The sequence below is a fragment of the Pezoporus wallicus genome, unplaced genomic scaffold (assembly GCF_028554395.1).
Source record: "Pezoporus wallicus isolate ANWC-B61680 ecotype Strahan unplaced genomic scaffold, APGP_CSIRO_Pwel_v1 contig_4131, whole genome shotgun sequence".
Classification (NCBI taxonomy): Eukaryota; Metazoa; Chordata; class Aves; order Psittaciformes; family Psittacidae; genus Pezoporus; species Pezoporus wallicus.
This window is the reverse complement of record NW_026641950.1, coordinates 1,022,981-1,036,838: the sequence shown is the minus strand read 5'-3', so window position 1 is coordinate 1,036,838 and position 13,858 is coordinate 1,022,981. Positions and strand designations below refer to the sequence as shown.

General features: G+C 41.8%; 1 protein-coding gene across 5 annotated transcripts in view; it reads right to left on the bottom strand.

Moving 5' to 3' along the window:
• The window catches only part of NKAIN3 (sodium/potassium transporting ATPase interacting 3), a 353,633-nt gene extending 341,449 nt beyond the window's left edge, over positions 1-12,184 (bottom strand). For 2 of the 5 annotated variants that reach the window (XM_057426134.1, XM_057426135.1), the window contains exon 1: positions 11,817-12,179. In XM_057426134.1, coding sequence (XP_057282117.1) covers positions 11,817-11,870 — 54 coding nt within the window. In that variant the 5' untranslated portion in view covers positions 11,871-12,179. Of the gene's footprint in view, positions 1-11,816 lie in introns of all 5 variants that reach the window. The other 3 variants (XR_008974503.1, XM_057426133.1, XM_057426132.1) reach the window with 3 other exon arrangements.
• Positions 12,185-13,858: the final 1,674 nt, after the last annotated feature.

Here is a 13,858-nt window from a genome sequence, read left to right as displayed (position 1 = left end):
ATACCAAGAAAGCAATGAACTCATGGCTCTTCTACTGCAAATTAAAAAGCGCTTCTATCTATCAGCAGAAAGAAAACAGAACTCTTCCCTGACACAAAACTATCCCTTTCCTGTATGTAGATGGTCAGTTCCAGCATTTTGGCGACACTTGTTTACTTGCTGCTCTCCAGAAAACCCTTAAGAGACTGACTCCTGTCTTCTACAAGAGCCTGTGTCCAAAAGCAGCAACATGAGGGGGAATCCCCAGCAAGGTATGCAGTGAGTGCAGGTGTTGATATTTGCAAATCTCATTCTGCAGAAGAGCTAATCCTGTCAGGATCAATTCTAATCTGTCAACACCTGAAAATCATCTTTCCAAAAGACAATCCATAGTTACTACATTCCTCCTCAAACAGAAAGACATTTTTGTCTTTGCAATTAATTTTAGCACCTCTAAACCACTTTGCAGACAGTACAGAATTAAAAAGAAATGTGTTCTCCAAATTACAAGCCCACCCAAATACACAGAACTTGCTTACTGAAATGTTAACATGCCCCTCCTCACTTGTGGACAATATAAAAAATGAAATTATGGTACTGCATGCAGAAACATGAAGAAGTGCCAAGTAGAAAAACAGCCTGAACTAGGACTCCAGAGACTTTCTGTAGGGCCTAAAACAAAACTTATGCATGCTTCCTTTTCTGATTCCATCATCTGTTTTGATTTGTAAGCACCTGAGGCAAGGTGTATCTCAGATACACATCATAGTCCAGAGCCAACCTCGGCTGCAAAACGCTTCAAATGATCTTTAAAAGTGCAAACCCAGCACCAGATTTGTGGCATTAATTACTGTGGTTTCTCAAGAGATTAATAAACAGAGAGAAACCCCAACAGTATTAGAGCACTCCAGATGTTTGGCATGTGCACCAACTATAGTTGAGCCTAGAAATCTAACTGCAGTCTAGAAATCTCACAGAAAACTAAGAGATTCACGTGGCCAGTTAGGCCAAAGGAAACAAATATGCAGGAAAGCTAATTAATAAATAATGAAAGTATTACCTGGACAAGGAAAAGGCCAGAATCTCTGTTGCTCACTAAGATCTCAGATTGACACTCTTGTGGCCACAATGCTCTGCAGAAACAGTTCTTCAGCTTCCAGTGCAAGTAAGTATCACATACTGGCTGAACTCTGAAACCTGGAACCTTTCATGGATATAAAAATGCAAAGAAACTATTGACATCAGTTTCTCCCACACTCTAGATGACCCAGGGGCTATAGGTAGTATTGTTCTCCAGCCATCATGCAATATGGTTCTTTTAAAAATGTTGGGTGTGTAGAAAATGTCAGTGGATCAGAGTGGATGCAGTCTTAGTACCTGCCCCACACCAAAACAAGCAACAGGGTTCATGTACCTACTTGAAGGGGACTCAGTAACATCCTGGTGTGACTGCTCCACACTGCAGATAAGGACAGGCCTTCAGGCACCCTGTATTACTGCTGTGCAAGGTGGCACACACCACACCTCAGCTGCACAGCCTGGAGTCATCAATGCATTCAACTTACTACAGTTGTACAGATTAACAGATGTAACTGGTTATAATTAAAATCTAAACACATTTAACTTCATGATGTCTACTTAACTCATGAAAACAAACTTAGAGAAATGACAGGCTTCATCACTTAATTTAAATAAACTTTGGCGCTTCGTGGTTACTTACTGGCACACCTCAGTCAGCTTTGGCTTTTTTATACATTAGTAATACAACTTGAAGCCATTCATGGCATCTAACATGCTTCAATGTACTTCAACTCATTTGTGATATCTGAATGAAGTTTGGATTTAGGCTACTGTCATTCATACATCTAATTTGTCATTGTAAATTCAGACTTGGAAGCACTTTTTCCATTCCATTCCAACACTCCTGTTGCAAGACTCCTGGCAAGAGCATTACAGTAAATCCCACTACTAGTTCATCTTTCAGATATCACTCATTCACATTGTCTTCTTTTCTGAACTAACCAGACCTTTTTATATGTGATGTGAAGAACCCCAAATAACTGTGGCTTCGACTAAAAGAAATCTTACTCATGTTGTATAGATGCAAGTTAATCATAACGACATATTTTATTTTCCTAAAAGTGAAACTGACTACAGTAGCATAAATGCATTTCTTTGCTTTTTCTTAATGACACTGCAAGACAACTTAGATAAATACACATGTAGATCCTTAAGACTAGAGATTTATCTCTGGTTTTGAAAGTGCTCTGCTAAGTATCATTAATTACTATGTTTTAATCAAGGAATTCTACCTGTTATTTGTAACTGCAAACACATTTGCCACTTCCTCCAGCTCTCTAGAATAATGTTTTTTAGCCACAGGTTATGGAAGAACTCAACCACAGAAGTGAAGGATATCTTCAGGATGAGGAGAATCTTAAACCAAACGTTCAGAAGGCCCATTTACAGCCACAAGTAAATTTTAACAGTCTTGACTGGTTTGGGATTGGGGGGAACAGGGTCTGAATCCTACTTTGATAGAACAGATGAAGATCAGAAACTTGTTCTTAAATAGCTGGGTGCAGAGTTGGGAACAGATCATTTGGGTCAAGGAAAAAGAAGAATGGGAAAATGGAAATAGCATATCATTTCACAGCTAGCCACTTGAGCCAAGAGTTTCCTGTTGATGGGAAAAGAAACGGTTTATCAGAAGGATGCGGCTGAACACCAACCTGAAGCTTTCACCAGCATAAGAATTAACTGTTAACAGAGGAACGTGGCAAAAATATCTTCCAAATATGGGAATTTTTAAGGCTTCCTGAATGCACGTTAATGGGTACGCTAACACAGGCATCTTACAAATGTACAGTTGGCTGACTATAGACTGATTAAAGAATCTTCAGTAGTTCAGGGCATCTTCATGAGAAAACCATCTCTCTTCAGTTTTCTGAGTAGCTCCACCTGTGTTAGAGGGCAGAGAGGTTTTGTCAGGTTTCTATGGAGTAAATTATTCAGTCTGTAGGAGCAGCAAGGTTTCTGTTCCAGTTAAATTCTAAATACACTTACCATGATGATGTCTAGTCAGTTCATGAAAAAATACTATTAGAGAAATGAAACATCTTGTTCACTCTGAAGTAGAAATGTACAACAAGCTTTTAGCAGGAAAAAATAAATAACTGGCATGCAGAGGTAGAACTATGTATTTTTATGATGCTATTCCTGCATTATAATGCACTACACTTTCCAGCTTTAGACTTCTTCAGCTTTTTATTCTTTGATTGTGGAGACTAAACTTCCAAAAGGCTTTTTCTTTATGCACTCCATTTTAATAGAATCCTGTTTCTGAAATGCATTTAGACATATTATGAGCTTTTCAAAGTCCATCTTTTAATCTGCATTTAATTGGTGGGGGTGGGAGGTTTCTTTTGTAGGGATGCACAAGGCTGGTAAGAATTCATGTGTCTACTCATTTCCACCGTGGCTTGTGCCAAGCTTCTGCTGCATGTTCCCAAGTTCCAGAAGCGTTTTACTGATATGTGCTGCTGGGATTTGCCGAGAGGGCACTGAAGCCCTCTGGCAACATTCCCAGAACACCAGAGAGTATTCCTAGGCTGAAACAAATGCAAAAACTAAAGCTGAATGAGGAAGACTGCCATTCATTCCAATCTCACTAGAAAATATCATCATAATAACACTGACTAAACATAAAGGTGTTGCTTCCTTGGGTCCATTCATTCAAAATGTCTGACACTAACATAAGAACTTTGTGACAGAGTAGTGAGAAACTGACTTTTGAGCAGTGGCATGTTAGAAAAGACAGACAAAATCTTGTTTTCAGTGAAACCCTGGACAGGAATTCCTCCCACACACAAAGGCAACTTTTATCTGTCTGCTGAAGAGGGCTTCCATGTTCTACATTCTTTACATTCATCTAAATACACCCTTCTCCACTTTTCCTCCCATGCTCCCAACATAATCTCCTTCACTATAAAAGCATTTCAGAACTTTTCTGCTCATGGTTCATCTGCTAATCATTAGTCTTGCTTTGCTTTATCTGTAGCTTCTTTGGTGTGTGTCAAAACCCTCCTTAGGGAAGTTCCATTTGGCTCATTGTCAAGCATATGCTCATTATATATATATATATATATATATATATATATATATATATATATATATATATATATATATATATATATATATACCTACTCTCAGCCAAAACTTCTGTAGTGATGAAATAAAACTCCTTTTCTCTCAACTTCCTTTGGAGAGAACTGTGGAAGAACCAATTGTGAGTATTCAAAAGAGTCACTCTCAACATAAATAACTGGTTACAATTATCTTCCTTTTGTATTTCATAAAAATTTCAATATTGCTACTTTGGGATGTTAATTTCTGTGAGGGATATTTGCCTGGCAGAAAATGCTTATTGTATTAAGCAGAAAACTTCTCTTTTTTCCTTTCATTTCACTGTAATACTGGCATTCTCTAGGTGGAAGGGATTCACTGCTGCTTTTGCTTGAAACTATTATTATAAAGAGCCTCTATGTAAAAGAATGACTTTCAGCAACTTTAATGAGAGGTGGAGGGCGTTCAGCAACTTGTAAGAACAAGTCCCAGATCACCACAGCATTAAAAAATACATCTGAGCTAAGATTACATGCAAGGTATGGCTGTGTTTGAAGAAAAGACGATAAGGAAGTATAGTAAAAAGTAAAGACTAAAATAAAATCTTTCACTACCTTTTTATTACCAGGGTCTTAAGCACTCTCTACGTTCCTGAGATCAGAGAACAGTGATTAAATCCAGCTTACCAACGTTTTTTACAGACCTATCAAAAGCACGGATTTATAGCTAGATTACAAAGATTTCACTGGTCACATATGATAAAGAAAAAAAGCCCATGACACATTAAAACCTGTAATAGAGCTGCTGGCTCTGCTCTGTCAAGGAATTGGAGGTCTCGCCAAGTGTAGCAGTGTATGATCTGAAACCTGCTGGCATACCCTTTAGGAAGGTATGCGTTGACGGCTCTTGACAGATGAGGAGAAAACTGTTATAACATAGACAAATTTGAGCTGCGTCAAGATTCAAAGTGATTTTTTTTTCCATTTCCTGTTACCCAAATTCTATTTTCAAGGCAAAATGTACTAAACAAAAAGAAGTAATAAATGTTCTTCTTTCTGTCCAATGAAAAAGATTAAATTTACATAAAAACAATACAATTAACATTGTTTTTCATTGTGATTTAATGTGACTCACAAAGTTTACAAATGCCTCTCTGTACTGATATCCCTAGCAAAATCACCATGTCCAATATAAGCAAAGGCAGTGCAAACTACACTCCTGCTAGCACCCCTGCAAAGATGACCTGAAGAAAACATTGGCAGAAAGATCACTTCCATCTTCACAGTACCATGGCCACCAACCTTGACCCTCCTAGTATAACATAAAAGGTGGAAATTAGGGCTAATATGGAGATATCATCTTATATTGACACTAAATCAAGACTGCTAACATTTCACATAAACATTTCATAATGACATTTGCTCTCATCTAACTTGCAGTGAATTTCAAATTGTGACCTATAGGTGAAAAACCCTGTGTCATATCATCAATCTCTTGAACCACAGAGTCACACAGTCACTTATTACTGCTCCTTTGTATTACTCATGTAGAACCAAAAATGTGCAGTTCATTTCCCTGTACAGATAGAAAGAAAAGGCTCTTTGCCCCAGAATGACTGCTTAGCAATTAATTACAGGTCTGAATGAATAAAATATATTTTGCTTCAATACTAATGACTTCAAAAGATCCAACATGTTATATTGTATCACAAAATTATTATTTGTGAAATACAGGTATTTCACAATGAATTTAACACTGGAGTTTGATACCAAGAGATACAACTAAATATTAGGATTTTTATTGCCATATCAAACATATTTCACAGTTATATGCCCACGACAAATGAAGAAACTAATTATTTCAAAACAACCCAAGTTACTGTGGATTTTTAAAACCCTTCTAATAAAGAAGTAAAGGCCCCTATTCCTTATGCTCTGGTAACATCATATAATCAGAGGATAGCCTAAGTTGAAAGAAATCTCTGGAGGTCATCTAATAAAACCTTTACACATAGCAGGGATAGATTCAGCATCAGATACACTTCGGTTAGATCAGGTTTTTCAGAGCTATGTTCAGCTGGGGTTTTAATTTACTCATGAGCTAAGTTTACTTAGTTTTACAAATGTTCATTTCAGAACCAAACCTCAGAAAATCAGCAAGATTTAACCACCACCTAATCAACTGCAAGTGCAGTCAATCTGGTATGATCTCCAAACATAAACATAAAAAGACATTTTATGTTCAAGTTTTGCAAGCCCTGCCCAAATTCCACTTAGATCAAACAATACTATCTTTCTGAATATCAATGATTTCAAAAAACACAATCTTTGCTTCCTAGTCCAAAGAATTGTGTCCTGGCAGAATGTAGCAGATCTTGAAAGAGCAACAGATCAGAAGCATATTCCTATGTTCTTAAAATATTTCCAAAACTTACTGATCTTATAGACAGGAAAAATAGCTTTATAATTCCCAATTTCCAGTGAATTGTCATTATTATCCATTGACTTCGCTCTTTTATTTCACCACTGTACAAATATTCAGTAAATGTTTGTATGACAATTGACCACCAGCCATAGAGCAGCAAAGAACTGCTGTGGTGAAGGGAGCCTTAAACGAATGGCTTCTTTAAGAAATTCACCCAGTTCAGAAATTTCAGAGACCTCTGTTCAGGGCTCCTCAACATCTGAACTCCCAACTCTGGATCACTGAGCTGAAAGAAGTATTACGGGCAGCCTTGGCAGGAGGGGATTTCACTAGTGAGGCTGAATTTCTGGTGCATGGTTAAACATTACACTCCTGATGCAGTGGGAACACGTGCTCAACTAACAGGTATCTCCCAAACATTTTGTAAAATAAACTAAAACTGCAAACTGAAAACCACTTATTGCTAGATGTTACTCTTTTGTCCCTGGTAAGAGAGGTCCCAAAAATTATAGTCTTGTGCATTTTTTGGATGGCAAAGATTTAATTCAAGTAGTTCTTTCTACTGAATACAGTGTATTACTTCCGATCTTAATGTTCAGTGCAATTATACACCCATACAACAAGTGTATCAGACTCTTAGGCACAGCCACCAGCAACAGTTACAAGTTTTGGGGAAGTTGTTTGAGTTATCAGAGCAAAATATCATTCCCACCTCAGCTGTCTTAGCCGAAAGGGCAACATCCTGTAACCAGTGCGTTGTTTGGGGCTAAAATCCCAAGCTTCCTCCACCCCTGCTAGTAAGTACAACAGGCACTCCATCATACTTCCTCCTCCTTTATCAGTGGACAGATGTTTCATCTCCAGATCAATGGGCTAGTGATTCTTTTGCCAACATAAAAAGATGCAGTAATTTACTGTTTCAAAGATTTTACTTTTTCAAATGTATCAAATCCCTCGAATCCCTGCTCTGTTAACTGAGTAACTGTTGTCTGTTAGTTATAACAAACAAGCACCAAGAGTCAAAATCATAAGTTACAAGTTTCCAGCTTTATAAAGCATTTTAAAATGAGATTAAAATCTATGCATGCCATATATCACTTCCCCACATAACTGCTGGAATTCCACCATGTACAGTAACAAACGATAAAACAGTATCATTTGGTCTAATGGATATAGTCTTGTCTCCAAGCGTAAGGATTTACTTACATACATCAGTATAATTAATGTTAATGGCAATCACAAACATAAATCTTCTAAATATCGAGAGGAGCTTGGTCTGTTAAAATGGCCAGCTGCACTCCCCAAACAATCACTAGGCAAAACAATACGCAGAAGCTGTGTTTCCACCTAAATAATTCCTCAGTGTGGTCTGCTAACACTTGAATTATTTGGAAAGTAAGAAGTTAAATAGGGTACAGGCTATTTTACACAAGCTATACTGGATAGAGCACACACTTCTAAATCGGGACCTATACAATGAACTCAGTGCAAGGAAGTTCAAGGATAAAAACACGAAATGAGATTGTTAAAGCAATGAAAGGGACACAGCTATGCGCTTTCCATTAATCTTCCCTTTACTACTTTGAAAATCTCATTCATGATCTCTATTATTTAGAGTTCTTTGCCTTTGTGTATCTGTAAACTTCTAGGTACCAAAAAAATCCACTTACTAGAAAAGTTAAAATAAAATTATCCCGCAATGGTAGTTTCTCAGGAACACATTTTCAAAGCAGCATGAAGGTTTTCACTGTGTGACACATACCAGCATCAACTGGATTCACACAGCTAAAACTCTCTGCAATTTGTTGCCAATTTACCCCTTCCAGAACTCAATATTTTTTGAATGTTTTGTTTTCCAAACATTTTCATGTTGCAGTATTTTATGGCATGGTGGCTACACTAGCACAGGCACCTTCTCTGGCAGCTGCTTTAATTTTCTAGTACAGACAAGGCCAACATCTGAAACTTCTAATGGCACCAGTACTGAAGAATTATGGCTGTAATCCAAAGGATTCATATCTCCTTATGAGATATTTTCCTGATGTATAGATAGTTCCTAATAGTCTTGATGACAGATTTATGCACAAAAGGATAAACATACACTTCTGAGTTCTTAGACTGAAAACTTTGGAAATGGCATATGACAATGCCTCGCTTAGGAAGAGCAAAACAATGCAAGATCATTGGGGTTTGTTGTTGGTTGTTTATTTTTGGGAGGGGAGGGAGAGGGAGTGTCACAATGTAGTTCTCCTTATGCAAAATTCCCCCGGCTTTCAGAAGCAGAATCCACCTGCAGAAGTTCAAAGAAACCATGCACCTAACAGCTTTTCCTGAACTGGTGCCACCTAGCATCCTGCCTCTGTGATTTTCCTTCAGATCCCAATATTACATACACATAGAATCATAGAATAGTTAGGGTTGGAAAGGACCTTAAGATCATCTAATTCCAATGCCCCTGCCATGGGCAGGGACACCTCACACTAAACCATCCCACCCAAGGCTCCGTCCAACCTGGCCTTGAACACCACCAGGGATGGAGCATATGGACTCACATTTAAGATGAAGGCCTTAAACAATAAAAGACTGTCTACAGATTAACTACAGACTGTCCTTGGGATTACTGAATTCAACATTAATATGTGTTTATTATAAAATGCAAAAGCTGTTAGAAATAAACACTTTCATATATCAAAACATAACGGAAAACTGGTATTGTCACATCCTCAAACTGATAAACAGCACTGAAAATTACAAACAAATCTTCTTGAAGTTAATACACTTAATGTATTATCGAGAAATGGTATTTTCTTGACTGTCATGTAGTAACTGTTGTTCTTCTCACCTTGTAACTCTTCATTCCAGAAATACATAAACATGCAGCCTAGTTTGAGAAGATGACAGCTTTTAGGAACCAAAAAACTGCTTTGAGGCTGCTAAATACAGTGTCTTTCCACAGAACAGGAATCAAATCTTTGGAATGAACATGTTTCCAGGAACTTAGCTTTTTTAGTTTGTATCACCTTACACCAAGGAGAACCCCTATAGCACCTTTGCTGTGAAAGGTGTTGCCAACTGTGTTTCAGAATATACCTCCTCGGTTGAAATCTAAAAGTTAGTCCTAAGGTTAAGCCAGAACTGTTCTCAAGCCCTCTTCTGACATAACCAGAATATGACCTAAATGAGCAACTTCCTTTTTTAGAATACCTGACCATTTGTCTCCTGAAGTTTTTCCTCAAGTCCTGTAAATCACCTCTACTTCTGAAATGTTACAAATTATCATCACAGGTGCCTCGGGTTTGTAACATTTCATCTAAAGGATGTCCACAGCCAGTAACACCTTTCACCCCTCCATGAAATGGATTCAAGGTGAAATAAAACCTCGTTTAATGACACTAACGTTCAGGAATGCAGTTTTTCTTTACCTGCTTTACACTCATGATGTTAGAAAAAGATCTAAAACTGCCTGTGGTGACAACTTCCACAGACATAAACCAAAGGCTACCAACACTGAAATCAATGGAAAAACCTGAGCTTTAAGGCCTTCTCTACCAGATGACTTCTTCAATCTAAACCACAGCTTTACTTTCTAAATGGAAATAAATTACAATTAAAGCATTGTGGCATACAGACATTTATCAGTGCCTGAAAGATGCGACTATGACAATGGAACGTTATTATAAAACAGGTAAGTACATTCAAAAAAACCTGTGCATTAAAGTCGGTTTTAGAAGTTGTTAACATCATCTGAGAGGCCTTTTATAAAATACGAATCTTTTTCTGAAAGACTTTATATGCATTTCTCTGCAGATTATAGTGGCTATTCACATTTTACTTCAATTTTTATAGCCTCCAAGTAATTCTACAGGATAGTAAATACAGTTATTATAACCTTCATAACAGGCAGAGAGATATATTTGAAGGAAAAGGGTTTGTTTCCCCTCCCACACGCACTGAAGTAAATCAGGAGTGAGTCTGCTGCAGTCGACAGGACAGTATGTGCATAACTGCTGCAAAACAAGAAAAGTAAAAATACCAGAAATGTAGAAACAAAGCTTTCCTCATGCTGAAAGCACAAATCACACATCCTCGGTGCTTTTTGGCAAGGTTGTGCCATTGAAGCACTCAGACCACACTTAGTTCCACCACACTAAAGCACGTCTAAAGAGGTCCAGGTTCGCACGGAAAACAATGGAGGCACGTACACCAGTTCACACAGACCTGACATAAAGCCTTGAAAACAAACGAGGGTCTTCATTAAGTAATTGCACGCATTGCACTTAGGTGTATTACCCCTGAAACAAAAGAGATTTCAAAGTGCTGTAACAGAAAACTAGAAAGATTAGCAAAGGATTAGGAAATAAATAAATAATAAATCAACAATAATTGCATCCCACTTCTTTACCGACACACAGAAGGAACAGCACTCATAAGAAAGATCATGTGGCAAAATGATGACTCTGAGTCACTAGAAAAGAGAAAAATCTTTTAAAACACTCTTGGGACCCAGGGACTACTGTTAAAGGAAAAGCATTATTTTATCATTCGGCTAATGCAGCAGCGGATGGAGTATTATTGTCTGGCAGTGTTTTGTCTCAACAACTCTTTTCTCTGAAACAAATATGCCAACTTCAGTAAACAAGGAGAATAAGATGCACCGCTGTGTTGTTTCGCCTGCACGCTGAGGAACATTCACTCAGAGGGAAAGAATCCCAAGAAAAGTCACGGCAGAGGGCCGGCAGACACCGCTCGCACAAAGGTTAAGAACAGCAGAGAAAGCCAAGAGGCGGCGGTGACGGCGCTGCTCGCACACACACCTCCTCAACCAGGGCTGACCCGGGAGCTGAGCTGCCCGCGGTGGCAGCGCCCATCACCGACCACCCCGCCCCCGCCGCCACCGTCCCCCGGGGTCACCGACCCCTCTGCCCTGGGCTCGGAGGACGGGGAAGCCCCTGCCTGGCACTAGCGAGCACCACACCGCCGGGAAGCGCCGCCGGGCGGGGACTCTCCGTGTCTCTTTCCCTCCCCCAAGCAGGGAGCGCTGACAGCCGCCCGGGCTCAGCAGCTGAGCGCCCGCCCCGGCCGCCCCCAACCCCCACATCCCCACCCGCGGGGCCGCTTTCTCCGACGCCGCGCTGCAAAACTCACGGAGTCCCGGGGGCCCCGCTCCCGCCGTCCCGCACGCCTGCACAGGGCGCTGCCGGACAGCTCCGCGGCCGCTCCCTGCCTGGGGATGGGGAAAGCACCCGCGGAGCAGAAGCGTGCCCCGGGGCGGGCGGGTCAGCACTCACCAGCTGCAGCGAGCAGAGGAAGATCAGCGTGCAGCGCCCCGTGCAGCAGCCCATGGTGGCAGCTTGTCGCGCCGCCGCTTCTCCTCTTTTTCCCTCCCGCGCTGGCGCGGCACCGGAGGCGAAGCGAGGCGAGCCGAGGCGAAGCGGCGGGTTCACCGCATCCGGACAGAGCGGGCGGACGCGCGGCTCCCCTCCTTTGTTGAGGGGGTCTGTCCACGGCGGCAGGGCCAGGAGCGTGCGGAGGTCGGGGTGGCCCCGGGGAGAGGAGCCGGCGGCGGCAGCAGCAGCGGGGGGCTCTGCCCGGCGCCGGTCTGGCTCTGGGGAAGGGGCAGGGTGGGCGTGTGCGGGCCGGGGCGGGAGGAGGGAACGCGTGCGGGGAGGCGGGGGGGAAGGGGGAGGGTGGCGGAGGGGGGTGCGGTCGGTGTGGAGGGGAGAGGCGCAGGGGGTTCCCGGGTGACGGGGATGCTGGAGGCTCTGAGGACAGGCGGTGCTTGAGAGGGAACTCGGCGGGAGGGGCGGGGGCTGTTCAGGCAGCGGCGGACGGGGCAGCCCGGAGCGGGCCGCTTGTTGCGAGCGCCCGGGGAAAGTTCAAGGGACTTGGGCTGGGCGGGCCGGGGGAAGCCCGGGTGCGGGCGGCGGGCCATAGTTCGCGGCCTGCGCTGTGCCAGCGGCGGGTGCCGGGGCCGCAGCCAGGCAGGGTAACAGGCGGGAGGTACCTCAGGGAGCCGCTTCCCGCCCTGTGCTCCCTGCTGCGAGCAGGCTTCTCCGCGAGCCCGGGTGCTCGAGGCAGGCGCTGCGGCTGCTTAATCCTCTCCGCGGCCGCTAACAGGCGGTGCTGGGGGAGGGGGTTCCCTCCCATTGTGCCAGGAGAGCCCGCCGGCTCCTGCTGCCCCTGAGGGGCTGAACTGGGAAGGGCACCCGGGGAGAGGAGCTCGGCCCCGGCTACATAGAGTCATAGAACAGAATCACAGTTAGGGTTGGAAAGGACCTTAAGAATAGAATCTCCTGTCAGAGGTGAATGGACTCCGAGAGTTGAGAATAATTGCTGCTTAACGAGGAGACGGATAACCACTGTTCTCTAGGAGCCTCTCTGTGGACAGGTGGGAGAAGTAGGATCAGTGGAGCTCTACTGTGGGCCCTACATCTATATATGCACCTTGGTCGTAGACAGGTAATGTTTTGGGGAGAAAGAATGGGCATAAACTGGGCATAAACATGCACACTGTCTCTTAAAAAATATTTTAAGTCATGGATGAAGTGTCACCTACTTTTTTTTTTCTTCTCTCTCCAGCAAAGTATGGATAAATCAGATTAATTTTTTGCAGGCATTAAGGCATGTTCCACTCACCAAACAGTGCTTCTGTACAGCCTGTTACCAGCTGCTCTTCCATGATACACAGACTTCTGCCAAAGAACACTGAAGCTTGCCCTCACCAAAAAAAAACCACCATCTTCAAGGCATTTTAGTAAGACACCCTATTAATATATCTATGAAATACACAGTACTGTACCCCCAGACTACATCCAGCTTTTAATTTATGCATCTTTAAGGTCTCTTCAAACCCTAACCATTCTATGATTCTATAGCAGTAGTCAGATAATTACAACACTACTGTGAAATAGTGTTGTGTGAGATTAGATTTGGAAAGCTGCTTTTTATTCTACCACTTCCTTTTTAAGTAGGAAAGCATTAAGGCAGTTTTCTACACCAAAGTGAGGGAACAAAAGAGAGGCAAGTAAGAACCAGATTCTGCTCATCCAGGATATGTATTTGAGTAAGTATGTATGTGAGGAGTGCAAAATATTACCCACATTGCACAGTATACAAAACTTCAGTAAAACAGCCTGAGATTTATATTTCTATGTATGGCTTTTAAGATCAAATTCTACCTGGGGCTAAACGTTGCATGTTCTGAGAGCATATGTATTTTGAAGGATGAATACTTGAAGATATGGAAGTAAATTAAAAAGGTGATAGCTGCCAAAAATACATTGTGACAGGCTGAACTGGTAAATTTTATGGATAATTAGTTTTCTATTCA